Source organism: Alligator mississippiensis, chromosome 15, assembly GCF_030867095.1.
Source record: "Alligator mississippiensis isolate rAllMis1 chromosome 15, rAllMis1, whole genome shotgun sequence".
NCBI classification, from domain to species: Eukaryota; Metazoa; Chordata; order Crocodylia; family Alligatoridae; genus Alligator; species Alligator mississippiensis.
The window spans coordinates 25,018,696-25,042,336 of record NC_081838.1 but is presented as its reverse complement, the minus strand read 5'-3'; the positions used below and the strand labels follow the sequence as shown (position 1 = coordinate 25,042,336).

General features: G+C 52.1%; 2 protein-coding genes across 7 annotated transcripts in view; one reads left to right on the top strand and one right to left on the bottom strand.

The window, feature by feature from the left end:
• Positions 1-538: 538 nt before the first annotated feature.
• Positions 539-23,641, top strand: part of LOC102564763 (zinc finger protein 789-like) — a 33,382-nt gene continuing 10,279 nt past the window's right edge. For 4 of the 5 annotated variants that reach the window (XR_009457293.1, XR_009457292.1, XR_009457294.1 and 1 more), the window contains exon 1: positions 8,755-9,926. Coding sequence is in view for 1 of the 5 variants with exons in the window: in XM_059718214.1 (XP_059574197.1) it covers positions 9,198-9,926 (729 nt within the window). In the remaining 4 variants the exon portion in view is untranslated. Of the gene's footprint in view, positions 696-8,754; positions 9,927-23,641 lie in introns of those variants that run through there. The other variant, XM_059718215.1, reaches the window with a different exon arrangement.
• On the bottom strand, positions 3,666-21,512 carry LOC102564525 (interferon-induced very large GTPase 1). 2 transcript variants are annotated; one of them, XM_019493814.2, is made up of 7 exons: positions 21,446-21,512; positions 17,918-18,024; positions 17,480-17,827; positions 16,937-17,221; positions 15,188-15,328; positions 14,552-14,608; positions 3,666-8,759 (listed from the first exon to the last, which is right to left on the bottom strand). In XM_019493814.2, exons 2-7 carry the CDS (start codon positions 17,973-17,975, stop codon positions 4,078-4,080), a joined length of 5,571 nt encoding a protein of 1,856 aa, XP_019349359.2. In that variant the 5' UTR covers positions 17,976-18,024; positions 21,446-21,512; the 3' UTR covers positions 3,666-4,077. The 2 variants fall into 2 exon arrangements, with proteins under 2 accessions (XP_019349359.2, XP_019349360.2); XM_019493815.2 differs by having other exon boundaries at positions 3,666-8,756.

Here is a 23,641-nt window from a genome sequence, read left to right as displayed (position 1 = left end):
GGCGGGATGCAGCGGCTGCCGAGGCCTGGCCCCGGGCACGCAGGGCGGCCACCAGCAGTGCACCCGCCTGGGCCACGCACAGCATCGCTGCCGCCCGGCGCCCCGGCTCCATGCCTGGCCCACAAGGTCCCGCGCCCGGCAGGGGCTGCGGCGGAGTGCGGGGCACCGGGGGGTGCAGGGGGCTGCGGGGGAGTGCGGGGCAGTGTGCGGCACCGGGGGGTGCAGGGGGCTGCGGTCGGGAGTGCGGGGGGGGGGTCAGCGGGCTGCGGGGGAGTGCGGGGCACCGGGATGCGGGGGGCTGCGGTCGGGAGTTCGGAGCGCGGGATGCGGGGAGCTGCAGGTGAGTGCGGAGCACCGGGGGATTCTGGGACCGGGGGCGGGGCCGGGAGCCCGGAGGCCTGGGTTCCCAGGGGTGGGGGAGGGGTGTGCGTGGGTGGGGGGGTCTGTGCCCCTCACTGCCGCCCCGCATCCCCCCAGGCAGCACAGTGACGTCAGAACCCCACCCCACAGCAGCGCCGGACGCCCACAAGGTCTTTAGGGCGTGCCGAGCACCCGTAGCGCAGTGATCACGTGGCGCCGGGAAATAGAGTTCTGGGGCTGGCGGCGCACCTGCGCATGCGTACGCCACCTGCTCAGCTCCTGGCGGACGTACCCGCAGTGGCTTCACTGTGTCCCTCTGCGCATGCGCAGCACAGGTATTGCTTGCGGGTGGGGAGTGCGGGCACCGCGGGTTTCGCGGGGGCGGCGGGCCGGGAGTGCCGTCGCCGCAGATCCGCTCCCGCGACCCCTGTGCGGTCCCCTCCGGGCCGGCAGCTCCGAGCGCCCCCGCGATGTCGGCCCGTGGGGTTTGCGCCCGCGCTCGTTGCGGGGCCGGGACCCCCGGGGCTTCCGGCTCCTCCGCTCGGGCCCGCGCCCGGGCCGGTTGCGCCGGCTGACACGGGGCAGGTCTGGCGAGGCGCGGGGGCCTTTTGTGGGACCGTCCGGTTGTGTCTGAACCGGCCCGTGGTTGCAGGCTCAGGGAAGGGCGCTCGTGCCGCGCCCGCGGTGGTCGGTGGGCTCGGGGCCGAGACGCCGGCCAGCAGCCCAGGAGAAGCGGCGGCACGCAGCGAGTCCGCGCGCTCGGGAGCCGCTCCTTTCGGGGTCGGCCCTGTCGCCAGGCTCCTTCCTTACCGAGAGGCCTGCGCCGAAGCTGCGAAGCGCACGGGCCAGCACCTGAGGGGCCTCGCGCGAAGCTTGCCATGCGACAGCCGGCTCGGTCTGCAAACGCACGCGTGACCGGGCGGGCGGGCGGGCGGACTCCGGCACAGCACGAGTCCCCAGAGGAAAGGCTGTGAGGAAGAGCCACGCATCAAATAATCCAGATGCTCGACCTCAGTGGCTTTTAAGCTGTGGACCCCCGGGGGTCAGCAGACTTCGCCGACGGGGTCACCCTCCCTTACCACTCGAAGGGGTCCGCGCCCCCCTTCGCAATGTTTTTAGGGGTCTGCAAATGGAAAAAAGGTTGAAAAAACCCAGTGCTGTAAATCACAGCTTTATCTCAAAACATTAGAAGCAGCGACTGATGTAACCCAATGCACTGAATGTTATTTTGTTATAATAGGTGGTATTTTGTTAGACTGCGTCGATGGCTTGTAAAAAAAAATGAAACAAAAAACCAAGCTACCTTGTCAGGCCATAAACTAAGGTGAAGAAGTAGCAGGCCTGTCAGTGGGAGAGGAAAAGAGGTAAAACATCCTCCCTTTTTGCTGTTTTTCATTTTTTCAAGGATATCAGTCCTAACTAATTGACACCTGCCAGGTCCGCCAGAAATCTGGTTCAATCCAGTTCCCAAAAGTTCAGTGAAATGAGTGCATTTAAATAAAAACAACTGAAGATCATTTATTAGACTGTTAGGACCAGCTGTCTATAAGTAACAAGCGTAGGCTGGAGGGAAATTCAAATGTCCGAATTTGGACTTCTCCAAAGGTCATCAAGCCAACTCAAGTCCCCAGGGGAACGGAGAACAGGCCAACAGACCCGTTTCTTCCCTGGATCTACCTAAGGAATGATCCAAATATGCCTTTTCTTGGTGTGTCCTAATATTGACTGGAGTAGTCTCGCTGGTGATCTGTCTCCAGTCACCCGCAATTGAAATCTAGCATAACAACCCCTCCCGGCACCTCCTCTCCTGCACGTACTAGCCAGGTGCTGAGTTGCTGAATGGAGGGGCAACGTCTTTCCATGGTCAGCAACACCCACGCAGCTGGCTGTGCCCTCCATGCAGGAGGACTGTGATTCATCCCTGTGCTCCCAGAGCAGGCTGGAAAGGGTCGTCGTTCTCACCATCACCATTATTAATGATTCACTGATACTAGCTGCGGCACCTGGATTAATGCTAATACTCCTAGAGAATGATCATCCATTATTGGGCTTCACAATCCTTTGCTGTTTCTCTGGGAGGTGGGTTTCAATGTTGCTAGTTTTTGTTCGCAGATCCAGCAGATGTCGGGGCTAATGTTGCCCATAATTTTCTAGGGACCCCCTCAAAAATATTGGGAATCCCTTTCAAACTTTGGTGGAGATTATAGCATATTTTAGGAGACTCAAATACCGTTGTTTTTTTTTCTTGGGGGTGGGGGGGTGTATTTTAATTCAATGTAGCTAACTTTCATCCACAGATCCAGCAGATTTTGGGACAAGTGTTGCTTGTGACTTTCTAGGCTGCCCCCCCCCCAATATTTGGAATCCCTTTCAAACTTAGCAGGGAGTTATAGCAAATTTTAGGAGACTAGAATACCTTTTTGGGGGCGGGGGATGTTACAGTGACTTGCAGGCTTTTTGGGAATTCATTACAAACCTAGGGGCAGGACGAAGGTGCTCCTGGTGACAAAGCCATGTGTACCAAGGGGCTGGGATCAGCCCCACCACGTGTGAGACCCTTGGTAAACTGTTTCTGGGGCAGGCTAGTTGAGTGTCTGCCCATGGAGATGCCTGGGCTGGGTCTCCTCACCCCACACCCAAGCAGAGGGAATGGGGTCCCCCCATAACAGAGAAGGGGTTGCTACGGGGGGTGGGGGGGACACAGCAGTTGCCAACCTCCCGAGAGGGCTGGCAGTAGAGTTTCCCCTTGCTTCTTGGGGTTCGCCAGTCTCCCCCTTCCCACCCCAACCATCACCCCCTAGCCAGGGCCCTGGGTTTAGAGTTGGAGTTATGGGTAAGGCTTTGGGTTTAGAAGCTGGTCTTTGGGATTGTAAGCCAGTGCTACATGCTATGGCCAGGACTGCACATTTTCAAGGGGCCTAAGCTGCAGAAATGCCCTGGAAGGCTGGTGTCTGAGTGCCTGTAAAGTGAGCCCTTGGTGATACAACTGCTGGCTCGGTCAGCTAAGCAAAGGAAGCCATCCATACGTGTAATTAGACCTAACCAAACACAGCACAAGGTCTAAAGGAGTCTGTGGCCACATCTACACAAGACATTGACTGCCATAGCTGGTTTATACAGGTCATTTTATACAAGTACTAAATGACTGTGCAGTAGTAGCTAAATGACAGCATCTCATGTAGATATGGTCAGTGAAAACAAAGCAACCTCATTGCACGATAGGAAGGAAAGGAGAGAAGAAATCTTCCTTATTGCTCCTTTGCTTTCTCAAGGATATAAACCCCAACTAATTGACACCTTCCGGGTCCAAGAAATGTAGTTTAATTCCAGTTCCAAAAGATTCAGGGAAACGCATTTAAATAGGACCGATCATTCATTAGAATATCAGACCCTCCCATCTATAAATACCAGGCATGGGCTGTGGATGATTTTGGGGACTTCTATGTGACACTTGTCAAACCATTGGGAGGACCCTCTGCTGGCAGAGACAGAGAGCCTGGCTAGCTTTGCTTCATAGCAGGCAACACCCGTCCCTCCAGATCATGCTTCTCTATTCATCTTGTCAAATGATCAATAAACCTCTCACGTCTGTCGGATTGACCCAAGGGTCTGCTTGAATCTATTACCTGTCCTCCCTGTTTAAAGTTTGTCAACAGGATGGGACACCTGCCTGACAATCCTGAAGGTCGTATGCAGTGCGTGGGGCATAAACACATACTATACACTTATGCTATACACTTTCTCTATGCTCTCCTGAGCCTGCTCCTTGGTTATCCTGTTCCAGTCATCTGGAAGATGAACTGGGTGAGTACTGTATTCCTCAGCGAATGCGTGGTTGAACTTCTTGGAAACAAACTTCCAGTAACTGGAGGCTTCAGCATTCACATCTGGGGAAATGATCCAGTCTGGGAAATAGAGACGGTAATCTCTGAATGGAACAGTTTTCTCTTTGGTGGAAAAGGAGGCAGCGGACTCCACAGCAGAGGAGCATATGGAGTAGTCCCGTGTTCTGGTGAAAAGATCCACACAGCGCTGCAATCCCTGGGGCCGATGCATATGTGCATAGTGGTGTTTGTGATCCGTGGTTTCTGCTTCACAGTGGACGCCACAGAAGGGACACTGCTGCCCACAGCCAAACACCCTCTTGAACAGCTCCTCCTCCGGCTTCACTTGAAGCCTGGAGAGCTTCTGCTCAAGGGTCACCTCCTTGAACTCCGAGGCCAGGCCCTGCTCCAACGTCAAGAGCGAGTCTTGAACGTCAGCTGAAAACTGCCGAATGCCAGCTGTGATTTGAAAGAGGGTCATTTCCACGCTGCCTCTGGGGATAGCTAAATCGTTCTCCAAGACTGTGCAGAAGTTGGTGATGAAGTCAGGGACCGCATTGCCTCCTTCATCTGTAGCCTTCTGTAGAGCTCCTCTGACTTTCTTTATGATGGCAGAAAGGATCTCAGCTTCCAGAACTTCAATAACTTCTTTTTTTTCGTAACGCTCCAAAATATCCCTCGAGATCTCATCTTTGATGAAACCATTGTAGTCATTAATATATTTCAGGTAGTCAGCGAAGTTCATCATTTCCAGCAGCCGTTTCAGTATAAAGAACTGAAAGGTAGCCCGACTGCTGTATCGATCAGTCTTCTCGTGTCTAGGAATGTTGTCTATTATTCTTATTCCCAGTTGCTTGTTGATGTGCTCCACTAGGGCGGGTTTGAGGCAGGTCTCGCAGAACCGCTTGGCCCTCTGCTGGCAGGTGTCCTTCTCCAGGTAAAGGTTTCTAAAGGTGGTGAGATATTCCTGTTTCAACATCTCCAGACGCAGTTGAGGGTCATTTTCTTGGATGAACTTTGTGTGCATCTCCTGAAACTTGCCAGCAGCTTCACCCAAAATGTGAAACTTCAGGTCCACTTCGAAATCGATGCTGGCATGATAGTTCAACACATCCTCCTGCTGAAGCCACTCGTTGATCATATGCAGCAGTTCCCGGCCATAGGTTTCATCGTAGTCTGCCTTGGAGTGGACCTTTTCTGCAGTATAACTATTGCACTCATCTTTTAAAGAGCAAACCAGCCTCTCGACCTTGAGCCACCAGTCCCATGGGGGTGAGCGGGTCACATCATTGAAATACGAAGAGTCTAAATATTTCTTGGCCATCACTAGAGGATTGGTTCTGTAATTACAAAGGCTTCCTGCATCTTGTAGCTTCTGCCTTGCGGCACTCCCCCGATTATCCAGGTCCCTCTTCAGCTGGAGCTCTAGATCCTGGGCCACCTGGCTTCTCTGCAAGTGAATGGGGTTTAAATCAGACACTGCTTCTTTCCACATACTTCCAAACTCTCTTTCTGTTTCTCTTTGGTCCAGTGGGTGTCTTCGGTTCCTGCAGTCTTCCAACAGGCTGACCACTTTCCCTTCAAGTACTTTCCTGTACTCAGCCTGGATGTTGTTGATCTTGTGGCAGCATTTCTGTATTTCAATAGCTTCTGTATACTTGCTGGTGGAGTAACCTTCAAGTTCCTTCTTGAGGCTGAATATGCTCCTGGTGAAATCTTCCCTGTATTTTTCTATCAAGTGCAAGTTTTTCACTCCGCTTTCGTAGTACTCCTGTAGGCAGTCCAGCATTTGCTTCTCTCCACCCTGAAGTTTGGCCTGCAGCTCTTCTTTCAAGCTCTGCAAATCTAGCTCCTGCGGGGTCTGGTTCTGGATCTTGTTTTCCTTCTTGCAGACCCAGAGGTGCATCTCCTTGCGGAAACGCCACTCCCACTCAGAGTACTTCAGGGCCAGCTGGTTGTAGGCCTCCGCCACCCGGCTGTTCCTGAAGCTGAAAAGGAAGTTCTCATGTTTGATGCCATTCCAGAGGTTTCTCACCCATTCGAGGAACTGGGGGATGTCTTCCAGGATTTGATTAGATGGCCAGTTCTTCAGTAATTGAATCAAGTGTTTTCTTAGCTCACACATACTCTCACTGTATCCCAAATTCACTGAAGCCATGGGTGGGACCCCATGCCACAGACTTGGGACGTACCAGTCGTGTTCTGCGGGGTTGTAGTTCAGGACAGCCGAGAATGTCAGGTCCTGGCTCAGTTTCTCCATCCTGGCAGCAGCTCGGGTCATGTCATTCAGCTGCTCCAGGAAGCGTTTCCTGTCCATCGTGTTTTTTTCGTGGGCCGACACATCGCTGACGTTCTGGTGCACAAACTGGCAGTTCGGTTTAAGCCCAATCTCCTTCATCCGGAGGAAGGCATGGACGGCTATCTGCAGGACATCCTGCATCTCGGTAGCGTTCTCCATGGCGGTATTAACGATTGTGATGTCACTCAGGCCCACCACCAGCGTGGCCAGCTCGTTATCATGCTGATAGCTGTCCTCCAGCTTTGCCAGCTCAGGGGCTTTCAAGCCTTCGGTGTCAATCAGCAGGATGATGTCGCAGTGCAGGTCCTCCCGAGCGTCCTCTGCCACTTGGAGGAGTGACATGAAGGCCCCTCGAGTGCATCGCCCGCTGCTCACCGGGAACTGCAGGCCAAACATGGTGTTGAGCAGGGTGGATTTCCCGGTGCTCTGCACACCCAGCACGGTGACCACCAGCATCCGGGACTTTCCCCTCAGCTTGGAGTGGAGCTCCATCATCACGTCCGTCACCCACTGCAGCGGGATGTTGGAGACGCCTCCGTCCACCAGCTCCATGGGGAACCCATGCAGCATCAGGTCTGCCACTAGCCCCGGGAGGTGGACCAACTTCATGTGGCTTTGGGGCAGGTGGTCTTCCTTCACCCGGGACTGCTCTGCCTCATAAAACTGCCCCAGCTCACGCAGGAAGTGCTCCACCCCCAGGGAACTCCCTGCTATGAATTCATCCAGTTCGGAGAACCGCTTTGTGCTATGGTTAGAAGCTCTCTCCATCTCTTTGTGCTTTGCCTGCAGCTTGGAACGGTTCTCCCTGGAAATCCTATCCAAGTAAAATGTCATCCACCTCAGGAAGTAGTGGGCTTTTCCATCCACTTCCTCTTCTATTGTTGCCTTAAACATCTCCACCCCACCTGTGAGGCCATACTTCTGCTGCTCTGTCCGCAGGCGCAGGCAATTCTGTCTCAGCTGGGATTTATAGTTCTCGGTCGGGGTCTCCCCTTGCTGCTTCATTTGGCAGAGCTCCCTTTCTACTTCAGTCAGGCACTTCCAGGGCTCCCCTTGCAGTTTCAGGGCTCTGTTCTTGTACTCCACAACATCTGTTATTTCCTTTGTGATTGCTATTGCTCTCTCCTTCCCCCTCTGGCATTTCTCACTGTCTTCATCTACCTGGATATCAAGTTTACGAGCTGTCCCAGCCATATCCTCCAGGCTCGCTGTCTTGTGAGGCTGCTTCAGGATGGACCGCAGGCTTTTCACAAGGTCAGAGTCATTGGTGGTGTTATATTTCACAAGCAGGCGGGACTGGTTGATCTTCTGCATGGGGACAAGGTTATCAAGGGATCCCTCTCCTTTTCCAAGTATATTAAGAGAGGGCGTGAGGATGAAGTAGAGTTTTCTCTCTGAGTCATCCAGGCAGGAAAAGCGGTGATACTGGCTCTCGCTGATGCTTTCAGCAAAGACAAAGACGGCTGCGGAGACTTCCATGAGGAAAGTGAACTGGAGCCAGTGCAATTCGACGTCCCCCCGCAGATTGGTCACGGCGATGGGCTCTTGGAAAGGCTCTGAGGTCTCTCTGCCCCCGGGGAAGTACCAGGCGATCTCCACCAGCCCCTCTGAGATCTGGCGAGGGACATCCCCACACTCCAGGCCCCTGTGGATGAAGAAGTCGTTTTGCTGCTGGGAAGGGCTGAGGACCTGGTTGAGGACTCTGGACTTGGAAAGGCTGCATGCCCCCAGCCTCACAAAGGAGAAGGTGGGCAGTGCTGCGAGCACCAGGCTCTCCTCTTGGAAGCCCTGGCTTTCCCTCAGCGCGGGCGGCCTCCACCTTTTCACAATGCCTCGCAAGGCCCAGAGTATGAATGTGGCCCTGGGAGTGTCCAGCGGTGGGAGGACCAACGGGAGGGCAAACTGGCACATGGACATCTTGAGCAGGGTCTCCTGCTGGAAGAGTGGGTCTGAGCAGCACAGGACCGCACACAGGATGTCCAAAGGGTTCTGGCACCTCTTGGGGGCCAGGGCTGTCGGAAGCACTAAAATATTGGGTTCCTGTTCACCCTCCCTGATGCCGTCGTCCCGCAGTTCTAGCTTAGTGCTTCTGGCTGTCCCGTTCAGAGCCATGACCTTCCTGAGGAAATGCCATGGTATTTCTCCTGTCGTCCGAGTGGGACCTTCTTTTAAACTCCCTTGGCTCACTTCCAGCAGGTCTCTCAGCTTGAGCTTTCTGCTTTGTAAGTTTTCCATTCCCAGACTTGCTAGGAATTCCTGCAGCGACTTCCTTTCTACTGCAAACAGAAACACACATCTGTTGTAGTCCAACTCTTTTTCTGTATATCCATTGCATTATTTAAGGTCCCCCCCAACGCGCCCCCGAGGTCACTTTCTCATTTCAGGAGACACGTAAAGAAGTGGAGCACCTCAGGGGTTGGTCAGTAACTTCATTAACGATCTAGAAGATGGGATGGAGTGCACCCTCATCAAATTCATGCATGACACCAAGCTGGGGGGAGTCATAGATACATGGGAGGATATGGATAGGATTGAAAGAGACCTTGACAAATTGGAGGACTGGGCTAAAAGAAATGTCATGAGGTTTGTAATCTCCCGTGCCTTTCCCCTGAACGCCGCGGGTGTGGGTTCTTCTCGAGCCCCATGGCTCCTAGGGCAGCATGGCCTGACTATTGGGGCAACTTCGGGTAAGTCCCCCAGGGCTCTCGCCTGCCATGTCTGTGATGGTGGTAATTGTTGTATCAGGAAAACTATGTCTGGTCCTGCCTCCCCTGGTGCCTTCCCTTGGTCGTTCCCGTTGTTCCTTCTTCTTGGGGCTCTGCCTCCCCTACACCCCACCTACTGCCAACTGCGATGATGTTACCTGCATCATTGAGGTAGATGATATGAACCTTCCTGGCGCTCGGTCTCTCGGAGTCTTCAGCCGCAGGCTAATAGTGATGTTTCTTTGCCGAGCGTCCCCTGTGGCCTCCTCCTTCCGGGCCTACACGGCGTCCGGCTTCGGCAGTGCTCCATCCCCTGGCATGTTGCCTTCTCCCCGGGTTTGGTACCTGCCGTCTGTCTGTTACATCTGGATCCTGACCCTGCTGGGTCCAGCTATACTCCAGTCGCTACTGCTGCCCCTTTTGGTCGACTCTGCAGCTAGCTCTTTGGGCCCTCCCTTGTCCTGCGCCCCTGTCGTAGCCCCTTTCCGGGGTCTCCACCAGGTCCCCTTGCTGGGACCACCCAAGTGCTCTGGCCTGTCCAGGCCAGCTGAGGACTCCACTTCCGGTCCTGCCAGAAAAAACATGCCCAGGGCGATGCGGGAGCTGCTCCCGCCTCCTCCTGACTTTGCCATTTTTTTCCCTTTTGATCTTTTTCTGCAGCGGCTCCAGCCACCGCGATTTCACTTTTGCCACGATTGGCTCCCAGCGCTGCGTCTTGCCGCCTCCCCATCTCTTCAGGTAAGTTTTCTTCACAAGGTTCAATAAGGACAAGTGCAAAGTCCTGCATTTAGGACAGAACAGTCCCATGCAGCGGGACTGGCTGGGGACCAACTGGCTAAGCAGCAGCTCTGCAGAAAAGGACCTAGATATTGCAGTGAACAATAAGTTGAATATAAGCCAGCAGCATGCCCTTGTTGCCAAGAAGGCTAGTGGCATACTGGGCTGCATTAGTAACAGCGTTGCCAGAAGAATGAGAGAAAAAATTATACCCCTCTGTTCTGCACTGGTAAAGCCACACCTGGAGTCCTGTGTCCAATTTTGCCTCCAGCCCCCCTGCAGAAAGGATGTGGACAAGTTGGAGAGAGTTCAGCAGAGGGCAACAAGAATGGTTCGGGGGCTGGGGCACAGGACGGATGAAGAGAGGCTGAGGGCACGTGCTGATTGAGTCTGCAGAAGAGAAGACTGAGGGGGGACTGAATAGCAGCCTTCAGCTACCTGAAGAGGATGGAGCTGGACTGTTCTCAGTGGAGGCAGATGACAGAACAAGGAGCAATGGGCTCCAGTTGCAGCAAGAGAAGTTGAGGTGAGATATTAGGACAAACTTTATCACATGGAGGGTGGTAAAGCACTGGAGTGGGTTACTTAGAGAGGTGCTGGGGTCTCCATCCTTAGAGGTTTTTAAGACCCTGCTCCACAAAGCCTTGCTTGGGATGATGTAGTTGGGATGATGTAGCTCTGAGCAGGGGGTTGGACTAGATATGACCTCTGGAGGTCCCTGCCAGCCCTCGTTTTCTATGATTCTAAAGGCAGCGGTAATGCCGAAGTGATGGCTCAAAAAAAAAAAAAAAGGCATTTATAAATACCATGTGCACTAGAATACCACACACATACCTCCCCCACCCCCCCAGAATTAGCCATCCAAAATTGGGGTCTGAGTCTTAAGCAAAGAAACTGTATCCTAGTTTGCTGGTTTGGAGGCATGGAGACACTGCCTGGGGCTCTTCTGGCTCCTAGACACATCAAGGAAGGACAGAGTCTACCCCTTGGTGTCATATGCCCTCCAGCTTCACAACCAGAGGTTTAACCCTCTCCCCATGACTGCCAAATTGGCAGTCACTTCAGGCAATTCACCAGTGGTGATGAGAGGGTTAAACCTTTAGCTCTGGAGCTGCAGGGGGAGCATAAGTGGGCACGTCTACATGTCTCTCTATGGCAACATAGGGATCATGTGTGTCTGCACATGATCACCGGCTATGTTGCCATAGCAGCGTGCTCCCCAGGTATAGTGCACCACTACGGCGATGTAACAGCAAAATTTACCCATGCGCCGTGCACATAGTGTAGTACCCACTTGTACTGTGCTGTGCTTTGGTACTTCCTAAAGGGAAGTCCTAAAGCATGGCGCGGTAGCAACATTGCCATGCTGCAACGTGTAGACATGCCCAGTAATGCTGAAGAGTGGCCTCCCATGTCGCAGCGTTCAGCCATGGTGAGCCCATGCTGCAGCAGATAAGACTGGAAAAACCTTTCTCCCTTCGTTCTGCCTTCCAAAAGTGAGGCATGTGGTATTCAAGTAGATATGGTAATGCACGTGGCATTCTCGTAGCCTGCTAATGTCTGATCTTTTAGGTCACACCTGGGTCCTGAGCTTTCAGGCTTCTCTTGGCAACCATGACTCCAGGGTGAACAAGTTAAGAGGCTGTGACTTGGATGACTACACAGTCCGGTGGGTGGTGAATTGGCTGGAGGGTCGCACCCAGAGAGTCGTGGTGGATGGGTCGGTTTCGACCTGGAAGGGTGTGGGCAGTGGGGTCCTGCAGGGCTCGGTCCTTGGACCGATACTCTTTAATGTCTTCATCAGTGACTTGGACGAGGGAGTGAAATGTACTCTGTCCAAGTTTGCAGATGACACAAAGCTATGGGAAGATGTGGACACGCCGGAGGGCAGGGAACAGCTGCAAGCAGATCTGGACAGGTTGGACAAGTGGGCAGAAAACAACAGAATGCAATTCAACAAGGAGAAATGCAAAGTGCTGCACCTAGGGAGGAAAAATGTCCAGCATACCTACAGCCTAGGGAATGACCTGCTGGGTGGCACGGAAGTGGAAAGGGATCTTGGAGTCCTAGTGGACTCCAAGATGAACATGAGTCGGCAGTGTGACGAAGCCATCAAAAAAGCCAATGGCACTTTATCGTGCATCAGCAGATGCATGACGAATAGGTCCAAGGAGGTGATACTTCCCCTCTATCGGGCGCTGGTCAGACCGCAGTTGGAGTACTGCGTGCAATTCTGGGCGCCGCACTTCAAGGGGGATGTGGATAACCTGGAGAGGGTCCAGAGAAGGGCCACTCGTATGGTTAAGGGCCTGCAGACCAAGCCCTACGAGGAGAGACTAGAGAACCTGGACCTTTTCAGCCTCCGCAAGAGAAGGTTGAGAGGCGACCTTGTGGCTGCCTATAAGTTCATCACGGGGGCACAGAAGGGAATTGGTGAGGTTTTATTCACCAAGGCGCCCCCGGGGGTTACAAGAAATAATGGCCACAAGCTAGCAGAGAGCAGATTTAGACTGGACATTAGGAAGAACTTCTTCACAGTTCGAGTGGCCAAGGTCTGGAACGAGCTCCCAAGGGAGGTGGTGTTCTCCCCTACCCTGGGGGTCTTCAAGAGGAGGTTAGACGAGTATCTAGCTGGGGTCATCTAGACCTAGCGCTCTTTCCTGCTTATGCAGGGGGTCGGACTCGATGATCTATTGAGGTCCCTTCCGACCCTAACATCTATGAATCTATGAATAGGGCCCGAAGCTTTAAGAATTGACAATATTACCAAAGTCGGCAGACCAAAGCAGGGCCAATGTGTAGGGGGTGCATACTGGTGCACATGCATCCCCTGAGCATGGCAGTGCACCCCCTGCAAAAAGGCAGCACTGACCCTGTCAGCAGTGCCTGCAGGCAGTCACCACTCGCTACCCTGCTGCCAACACTGCCGGTGGCATCTGCTGGTGGTCCATGATCGCTGCTGTCCACTGTTGACACTGCCGGCGGTGCCTGCAGGTGGTTGCTGACCCCTGGTCAGTGCTTCTCCTGCCACCGATAGTGCCAGCGATGTCTGTGGGAGCTCCATGCTTACCGTTGCCAGGCTCCCGCCACCGCACTCCTGCCAGCGCAGCCATGCCCCCCCAGCCACCAAGGGCACACACTGTTCATGGACCAAAGTGAAAACCAGAAGTAGTTCCCTTTCCGGTGGTCCCGGCTCAGAACAAAGTATGTGGTCAGTTTGCATGAGCTAAACGTGTCCTGAACACTAACGGCACTTGTACATGTTACCGACTTTTTCCAGCTAAAGATATCCTCCGGGTTTATTTGACTCTGGCAACGTACCACAACAATTGATGTTACTATTTTGCACTTAACACTTTTAACACTTGTAATTGGTTGGTGTGCTATTACTAGTAAAAGACACTAGAGGGCATCTCATAACCATTTTACCCTCTTCACCTACTACTAAATTACAGCAGGCAGCAGTTTAGGAATGTATTGTGTGATTTATTTTTTATTTTTTTCCGGGTGGCTTTTGGTTAGACCCCGTTTGAACTTTCCCTCTCCAGATCCCTCTCTCCAGATAAACCTACAGGCCATGACGAACAATGGCATCCAAGTGACGGTGGATAACAGAACATTATATATACTTTGCAAGTAGAATCGGAGACTCCTAGAAAATGAGAGTTGAAGGGACCTCAAAAGGTCACATCTAGTTCAAACCCCTGCTCCAAGCAGGACCATCCCCAACTAGATCATCCCAGCCAGGGCTCTGTGAAGCTGGGCCTTATAAATCGCCAAGGACGGAGACTCTACCACCTCTCTAGGTAACCCATTCCAGTGCTTCACCACCCTCCTAGTGATAAGGTTTTCCCTAATATCCAACCTTAACTCCCTTGCTGCAACTTGAGACCGTTGCTCCTTATTCTGTCATGTGAGAACAGTCCAGCTCCATGCTCAGTAGAGCCACCTTTCACGGAGGTGATGGCTGCTATCAAATTCCCTCTCAGCCTTCACATCTGCAGACTAAATAGGCCCAGTTCCCTCAGACTCTCCTCATCTGTCCTGTGCCCCTAAACCATTTTCATTGCCCTCCGCTGGACTCTCCAACTTTTCCACATCCTTTCTGTACTGAGGGGCCCAAAACTAGACACAGGACTCCAGTTGTGGCCACATCAGTGCTGCATAGAGGGGAAGAATCAGTTCCCTTGACCTGCTGGCAACACTCCTACCAGTGCAGCCCAGGATGTCATTAGCCTTCTTGGCAAGAAGGGCACACTGCTGGCTCATATTCGTCTTTCGTCCACTGTGATCCCCAGGTCCTTTTCTGCAGATCTGCTGCCCAGCCAGTCAGCTCCCAGCCTGTGCATGGGATTCTTCCATCCTAAGTGCAGGACTTTGCATTTCTCCTTGTTGAACCTCGTGAGATTTCTTTTGGCCTAATCCTCCAATTTGTCAAGATCTCTCTGAATCCTAGACCTACCCTCCAGCATATTTACCACTCCCCCACCTTGGTGTCATCCGTGAGCTTGTTGAGGATGACCCACTCAACTGATTTGTCATCACTGAGACGAACACCACATGGACTTCAGCTTGGGCATGCTTACCTTTTGGCTGTCTGGAGAGAAGCTCATCTTTCTCTTCATCACTGGTTTGATTTGAAGCTGAAATAAAGAAGACCGTTATGAGAGCCTGGCACCCAAACAGAAGGTTTCTTGTGGATGCATATTCTGCGATGAGTGTTGGTTACCCCATTGTCAAGCCAGGCCTCTCTTGGTCTGCTGTCTGGTACCATGGAAATCACTACAGCCTGTTCCATGGTGGGGTTGTCGGCAACTAAACTGGAGCCCCCATCTGGGCTAGCCTGGGTGAGGAGGGCATGTGGACACCCAACAGGACTAAAAACAAGACCTGTCCAAAGGCCGATGAGTTCCCTGCAAGCCAATGGCATCCACACCTGGAGAGGAGATGGGCACCACCAGGTCACTGCCTGAAGAATCACCAATGATGAAAAGCAACTCAACTAACGTAGGAGGATGGTTAAAGCATCTAGGGTGCCCCAATGGTCAGAGCGGTCTCAGGGCTAATTCTTTTATCCAGGGTCCTAGGCAGAGTTTGCTGGACCCCAGAGAGCTGTGGGCCACATGGTCAACAGCACCGGAGCTAGTGGGTATAAAGCTAGCTGGGAAACATCTACAAAAGTTGCATACACATCCCCACAGTGACTGCTATTTACAGCTTACCTCTCAGAGATTGCCGTCGTCTTTTCCAGTAAAATAGTCCAATGGGAATGAGCATGAATACGATCACTGTAGTTATCCCGACAAACAGTGCTACGTTCCTGACAGTGCTCTGGTGCCCAGCCTCAGCCTTGTTCAGGAAGGCTGCAACAGAACCAGAGACGAGAGCTCGAAAGCAACCTTCAACTCCCTGTAGAGTAGTTCCCAAGAGGATGGAGCTGGATGATTCTCAGTGTGGGCAGATTACAGAACAAGGAGCGATGGGCTCAAGTTGCAGCAAGGGAAGTTGAAGTTGGATATAAGGAAAAACTTTCTCACTAGGATAATGGTGAAGCACTGGAATGGGGGTACCTAGAGAGGTGGTGGCATCTCTATCTTTGAAGGTTTCAAAGTCCTGACTCGACTAAGCCCTGGCTGGGATGATGTATTTGGGGCTGGTCCTGCTTTGAGCAGGGGGTTGGACTAGATGTGACCTCCTGAGGTCCCGTCTCACCCTCATTTTCTATGATTCTATGACTCTAAAGCATCTTGGGAGGACAGCCAGGCCATCCCTTTCCCCCTAGAGAGGGAAATGAATTCCCAGAAGGTGTTTGGGTGATCTGCTCTTCCAAACCTCCAGTGGTGGAGATGCCATAACCTCTCAAGTGATCTGTTCCAGCATTCAACTGGCCCGACCAGTAGAGTTCCTCCTTGTCTTCAGCCTAAATCTCCCTGTTATCATCCCTCTGTTTTCCCTAAACTAGGGCTGTCCAGTTTCTAAGGGCCTTGCTACACATTTGAATGAAAGCTGGATAGAAACCAGCAGTAGAGTTGTTACACATTTTCAAAGACTAATCTAGTAGCTGATTGGTTCTTTTTAAGGTGGGATAGTCATTTTTATGGTGTGATAATTACTTTTCACATACGGCCAGTCTAAACGTATTGTGTGATTCACAAGTTCATTGTATGATCATTACTTTGCACATGTGGCCTGTCTACGTTTACTGTGTGATTCATCGGGTCATTGTGTAAAAATTACTTTGTGCTTCCAGCTGAGCTTACATTGCACATAAGGCCAGTCTATATTTATTGCATGATTCACCAGGTCCTTCTATGATCATTACTTTGCACATGTGGCCAGTCTTCATTTACTATACAATTCCCCAGTGAATTGTGCGATAATTACTTTGTGGTTGTAGCCAGTCTTGCTTTGCACATGCGGCTGGTTTACATTTATTGCATGATTCACCAGTTCATTGTGACATCATTACTTTGTGCTTGCGGCCGTTCTTACTTTGCACATGTGGCCCAGTCTACATCTATTGCGTGATTCCCCAGTTCGTTGTATGATAATTACTTTGCACTTGCAACCAGTCTTACTTTGCACATGTGGCTGGTCAACATTTATTGCCCGATTCACCAGTTCCACTTGCAGCCGGTCTTACTTTGCACATGTGGCCAGTCTACATTTATTGCGTGATTCACCAGTTCATTGTAATGATAATTACTTTGCACATGTGGCCAGTCTACGTTCACTGCGTGATTCACTGGTTCACTGTGTGGTAATCGCTTTGTGCTTGTGGCCGGGCTTCCTTTGTACATGTGGCTGGTCTACATTTATTGTGCTGTTCACTGGCAAATTTAGGTTTCCTGTGTCTGCAATGGCTTGTAGCAACCAGGAACCAAATTCTCAGCCAAAGTGTTGGCTAAGCCAAGTGAGGCATTGGGTGGCCTTTCTCTGCCCCAAGCTATACTTGTTCATCCTTCGCTTACCTGGGACTGTTTCGCAGACGCTCAGGTTCTGGCTTAGGGCTGAGTGCAGCAGGAAGCAACAGACCACGTTGTTCTGGTGGCCTCTTGCTGGCAGGTGGCTTTGCACTTGGAAGGTCCCCTTTTCGTCCCTCTGAAGCAATATAGGCTCTAACTGGTTCAGCTGGTTTCCCTTCCCATCGTACCAGCAGATTTGTGCTGCGGGGTAGCCGCCTGAGGACATGCACTGCAGGATCACCTCCCCACCGGCGTGGGAAAGGATTTTGATCTCAGGAGGGTGGTACGGGGCTGAGGGGCAAAAGACAAGCCTGAGGTAAAACCACATCGGACTCTGACGTGGACTCTGGATCCCGGCAACTAGGCACCACCCCCAGCTGCTCCTCACCAGGCCAAGTTCACCCAAGGGTGGACCTTGAAAAGTGCCCTGAACTTTACCAAAACCAACCGCCCACAATTTAGTGCCAAGAACGAGCCATCCATGACCCAGTTCTAATTGCACCTGGAGCATGAGGTAGCAACAACCCCTTGAGACAACACCCCGCCTACCTTTTACATGGAGAATCACGTTCCCGATGAGCACGTCTTGGCTGTTGATAATGATGCACCTGTAGTCCCCGCTGTCGGAGGGCTGCACCCTGCTCAGGTTCAGGGCGGCCACCCCCTGGCCGAGCTCCTTGAGGAAGAGCTGCGTCCGGCCCCTGAACTCCACGTCCTGGTCCTGCAGCTGGTCGGCGCTGTCATAGTAGCTGTGCACCACGGAGCCCGCGTGGTCCCGGAAGACATGCCAGTGGATCTGGAGCTTGGTCAGCAGGTAGTCGGAGGAGAGCTTGAACCGGCAGCTGAGGGTGACGTTTTCCCCAGCCACGGCATTCACCTTCAACTGATGCTCGAGATCTGGGAGAAGGAGGGTGCGATGCAGTCAGGCACCGGCACTTGTGGGCCACCAGCTCTCGGTCATGAGAGGGACACTGGTTTCTAACTCACCTGATCCTAAAGCAATGATGCAGCCCAGCCACACCGGAAACCACGCCAGGTGCCACATCACCAGGGGTCAGCAAACTCCGGGGTGGGGTCCCCTGGTGCTTGTCTTTCTGCAAGAGAGAGAGTCTGTGATTGAAATATTCACCCTTGTGGCATCAGGGACAAAAAATGGCCCTGGGAGATGAAAGATGATCCTTTTCGGGGTTTTCGTCCTCGGGAGAGGGAGCCTCCGTGGAGCAGGACCCCGGCAGGTGAAGAGGAGTTGACACCCGGCTGGCAGGGACTCAGATCGCTCAAGCCAGCCAGGGTTGAGTCCCTCAGCAGCTACACCTGCAGCAAACCTCAGCTAACGAACTCTGCGCGGGTTTAGGCACAGTGAGCATCCTGATTGGCTCCTGGGGGTGCACCAGCTGGGGCCCTGGCTTTGCAAGCCTGTCAACTCTTCTCACCCAGTTCGGCTGTGACAATCTCCCCAGTTCGGTTCCTGTACTCTGGCCTTCCTGGTTTGGGCTTATTTCTGGATTGCAGCTTTGCATTTCCCCATGGATCCGTCTCCTGGTTCTTGACCCCGGTCTGGCTCTGCTCTTGGACTTCCCCCTGTGTGTTATCCCTTGGACGGGTTCTCAGCACCTGATCCCCAGATCCTGGCCCTGGGCTGAGTTGTGGACTCTACCCCTGGACTTCCCTCTGGATATGGCTCCCATCGTCTGACCCAGGTCGAGGCCCCTCAGTGGTCTAACCAGTAGGCCAGACCGCTGACAGCCTGGTCCTTACATTGGCTTGCTTATTTCCCCACGAACCATTCAGCCAGCTCCTTCCTCTCAGTGCCCTTCCCTTCTTCAGCCGTTCCCAGCCCTGCTCCAACCTGGCCATCTGGCTTGTCGTATCTGCACCCGCTGCCCAGGCTTACAGGTGTACAGTTGTTGGGCATGGAGGGACCTCCAAGGGTCGCCTGGTCCAGCCCCATGCCCAGCAGTGGGGTGCAGTATTCCTAAACTCTCCCAGACAGCCACCTACCCTGAAACCCTCCAAGGAAGGAGACACCGCAACTTCTCTCAGCAGCTTGTTCCACTCTCTTGCTGCTTTCGCCATCGGGAAGTTTCTCTTGCGATTTGGCCTAAATATCCCTGCTCTGCTTCAACCCCCAACATCCCAGGAAGAGAAAGGAGTCATTCGGAGGTGCTGTGTCAGGGCGGATGGAGTTTCTTGCACCATAGGGTAGCAACAGATGTCACCAAATGAGGTGATATCGACTGTGCTGGGACATGTCATAGAATCAGAGAAAATGAGGGTTGAAGGGACCTCAGGAGGTCACATCTCATTCAACCCCCTGCTCAAAGCAGGACCAGCCGATCTGCTTCAGTGGGAGAAACGCATGTCACCTCCTGTCCTGCCAGTTGAAGCGGTGAGTCAGCGGGTGATGTATTCTCCGGGGGGCTGAGACGCCCCATCCTGCACGCTCCAGGATTCCCGGGCAAGTTCGGGCCCCTCGAGCCCTGGAAGTGCTTACCCAGCTTTCCCCAGTTTCCAAGAAGCACCTCTACAATCTCTGGGACACATCTCAGTTAGCAGGGAAAGGGTTTCCCTCTTTACTGAGATGCATCCGAGGACCTTGGGGGCACTTTGAGGAAGCAGGGAAGCCCTGGCTTTCCCCCAGGATTCCTGGGGTGTGCAGAATCGGGCCCCTCAAGCCCCCAGGGCACCTGGAGGGCGTGGGCAGCTCTGGGCTGCCCGTGCTCTCCCTCCATTAAGTAACCAGATGTCTGTCACTAAATAACAGTGCAGTTTGATACCACCTTTTGTCACAGCCACAATTTCTGCCGTGGACGTGTGGCAGCAGGGGGGTGTGGACGCCTGTTTGCTTGGCGTCGTGTCACCATAAAACTGGTGGCATAAAGGCAACCAGGGGCAACGCCTGTTTCTATCCTAAGAGACACAGAATGACTGAGCTCAGGCCAGGACTTGTGGGGTGTTGTCTGCTAGCCTCAGGGCAGAAATCCAGGTGTGTGAGCTTTCTTCCCACCCTGAGCTGCCCACAGGCTGGATTATTAACTAATGCCTGCATTCAAACTTGTGATCTACAGGTCCAAGTCCAGGTTTTCTGCCAAAGTTTCCTCATTGCTTTCGATTTCGTTTCATTTTGATTTTGTTTCTGTCCTCCTGGCTCGGGTTCGTTAGTCAGAGCCCTAATTCTCTGTCAGCTTTTGGAGAGGAGGAAGAGAGGCACCTTATGGAAAGGTACTCGTGAAAATGGCTAGTTAGAACAAGTAGAAAAAATGAACTCTTCAAAATAGCGTATAAAAAGAAAAGAAAAGAAAGAGTACATAAAAGAAAGAAAAACAGGGAGACATCACTTGTACATGTAAGCTGTAGGAACCAGCCCTTAGACAGATTTTTTTTCTCCACAAATACAATGTCCCTGATGTTGTCTGAAGCCTTTTCATCTCCAGTTTTCATTTTTATCTGGCAGAGATGACATTGCTATAGATCACAACGCATCAGTCAATGGCAACATATCAGGAGCGAAAACTGGGAAAAATATTTTGAGACTCGGTTCTGGTGTGTTTGGTTTTGTAATGTGAGGACACGTTATCTAGAGTTTCTTGGGAGGAAAAGAAGACTCCCCTGCTATGTATTGCTGCTTAATTGGTGTAGGGACAATTTGCAGCACTTTGCAGTTTCTTTAAACTAGTGGTTCTCAGCCTTTTTAGATTGAAGGCATCCTGGGGCCTTCTAGACTAGATGCCAGCCTCCGTCGGAAAATGCCAGCTTTAGGTTTCACTCGTTCCCTGATTACAGAAAAAAAACCTAGAGCAATTTTTCCATTGCGAAGACCTCAGAAAGGCCACAGCAGGACTGAATGTTTTTGACCCTCTGGATTCCTATCTGAAATTTCTGAATTGTGGGTAAATGTTTGCATACCTGCCGGTGCTAATATTTGCGCTGGACCCTTTAAAGGATCACAGGATCCCCTGGTTGAGAATCGCTGCTTTCGAATCGTGGAAGACGAGGGCTGAAGGGACCTCAGGAGGTCACATCTAGTCCAACCCCCTGCTCCAAGCAGGACCAGCCCCACCTACATCATCTCAGCCAAGGCTTTGCTGAGGCGGGTCTTGAAAACCTCCAAAGATGAAGAGTCTCTGGGCAGCCTGTTCCACTGCTTCACCACTCTTTGAATCCTAGCCTGACCCTCCAGCGTATCTACTACACCCCCCAACTTCATGTTATCCACGCACTTGCTGAGGGCGCGCTCCATCCCCTCTTCCAGATCGTTTATGAAGCTATTGAACAAAACCAGCCCCAGGACCAACCCCTGGGGCCTCTGCCTGAGACCAGCTGCCAACTAGACAAATATACAACGTTCTCATTTTCGCTTGAAGCTCAGAAGCAGGGCAACAGCATTTGGCTACGCAGAAATTACTAGGCTATGACAAGCAGCAGACAGCCTAAAGCTGCCCCTTAATACTCTCGTCCTACGCTCCGTACCCCATTCCAGTAATTTGACCTCAAAATATGAAATGAGCCGTGTACCTGCACATGGAGCTCTCCTTCCATTCCCGGCCCACCAGAGCTGGCTGCACCCACAGCTTAAAACAACAGAGTTATTTCCTTAGACGTTACAGACATACATTAATCATTGACAGAGCTGCATATAAGATATGAGCTTTTTATGCAAGATGAACTCTGCCTACTTGTTCATACACATAATTATCCATCTATTATCCAGGTTCATTAAGAAGCACAAGGCTTCTTAATGAATGCATCCGTGATGATAAAGACCTTGCCATTTTGCCCCTGGGCACTAGGGATGCATCTACACATGCACTTTAATGTGCATTAGCCTATTTTAATGTGCATTTGAGCATCACAAAGAAACCTGCATGCTGTCACTAAGGCGCATTAAAATAGGCTAATGTGCCTCTTCCTAGTACCTCACAATGGAGGTACACTTTTGGTAATGCACATTAAATTTAGTATTAATAGACACGTAGATGCACCCTGTATCCAGAGACTTTTGCTATCACAGACAAAGGCTGTGTAAGCTGGGCCTCCACGTCTACGTACCAACGACAAGTGGCAAAGTGGGGTAAAGCAGAAGGGCTTAAAGCTTGTGCCTGAGTGACTGTAGCGTGCATCTTTGCAGAGGGGGCAGCCAGCGTGGCTAGTGAACACCACCAATGGTTTGGGGGTTTTTTAAGACCTGGCTCAATATAGCCTTGGCTGGGATGATGTAGTTGGTGCTGGCCCTGCTTTGAGCAGGGGGTCAGAATAGATGTGATGTCCTGCAGTCCCTTCCAACCTGGATTTTCTAGGATTATATGACTCTGTGAGGGTAAATAAAGCACTGGAACAGGCTGCCCAGAGTAGTGCTGGAGTCTCCTTCTTTGAGGTTTTGAAGATCCAGCTAGACAAAGCCTTGGCTGGAATGATCTAGTTGGAGCTGGTCTTGCTCGGAGCAGGGGGTTGGAGTAGATGTGACCTCCTGAGGTCCCTTCCCAACCTCACTGACTCTATGACGTCTAAAAAGCTATAATTAAACAATGCGTTAGATTATGGCTTGATCTTAAAATATTAGAAGTGGTGCATGACCAAACGTATCCGATATTAGTTAGCCTACCCTCAAGATTTATCATTGACTGCTTTTTATATTTGAATAAATGGTCTCTGATGGGTTCTGTTTAAATGTCTTGTCTCCATGAAACTTTCAGAGCTGGGTTGAACCAGACCTTTTGTGGGCCTTGGAGGGCCTGGAAAAGCAAGAGGGGAAGGAAACGAGATTAGATAAAATATCCTCCATATTTTATCTTGTTTCCTTCCCTCAGTGTGGGAGGACCTGCAACTTCTTTGCTCTTGTTTGTGGTATTCTCTGCGCAGCCTGCTGTGTTTCTACAGATCATTTAAGCTCTTTAATAAAAAACACACCTATTATAAAAAAAGTAACCCCCAACCCCTGGGACTTCTCTGAATCTGAAATCCCCAGGAGAACAGAGAAGCCTTCCCAGCGGACCTGCTTCTTCTCTGGGTGAGGAGAGGATGAGGGCACGGGGCTGAAGGGGCCTAGAGGAGAGGAGACCCAGGGGGGATTGAATAGCAACCGTCACCTCCCTGAAGGGTGGCTCCAAAGAGCATGGAGCTGGACTGTTCTCAGATGACAGAACAAGGAGCAATGGGCTCAAGCTGCAGCAAGGAAAGTTGAGGTTAGAAATTAGGAAGAACTTTCTCCTTGGGAGGGTGGTGAAGCACTGGAACAGGCTGCCCAGAGAGGTGGTAGAGTCTCCATCCTTGGAGGTTTGGTGTTGACAAAGGGTAGTTTAGTTCAGACAAACCCGGCTACATCCCACAGCCTCACCTCATCCGTCTCCGAAACCACATTCGTTGCCCTCTGCTGGACTCCCTCCCGTCCTCTCTGCAGTGGGGGCCCTACAGCTGGACATAGGACTCCAAATGTGGCCTCCCTGGTGGCCAGTAGAGGGGAGCGATGACTGCTCCATGTCCTGACACCACTCCTACCCATGCAGCCCAAGCTGCCCTGAGCCTTCTTCCCTAACCCTAACCCAATACCTATCCCTAACCCTAATCCTAATCCTATCCCTAAACAGGACCTGCTTCATGTCCGCAGGGAGGAGTCCCCAGCCTGTCAGGAGCCAGGTAACATGTCAGGGGGCCGGGTGAGAGTCTAGTAGCCCAGCCATGTAGTATCTCAGCTGTCTAGTAGTCAGGCATTTA

Coding starts and splice junctions, on each gene's coding strand:
- LOC102564525 (XM_019493814.2), bottom strand. CDS start 17,975: ATGTGGCACCTGGCGTGGTTTCCGGTGTGGCTGGGCTGCATCATTGCT. Junction 15,329..16,936: donor CGTCTGCGAAACAGTCCCAG/GTAAGCGAAGGA, acceptor GTTCTGTTGCAG/CCTTCCTGAACAAGGCTGAG. Junction 8,760..14,551: donor TCTCTCCAGACAGCCAAAAG/GTAAGCATGCCC, acceptor TTCTGTTTGCAG/TAGAAAGGAAGTCGCTGCAG.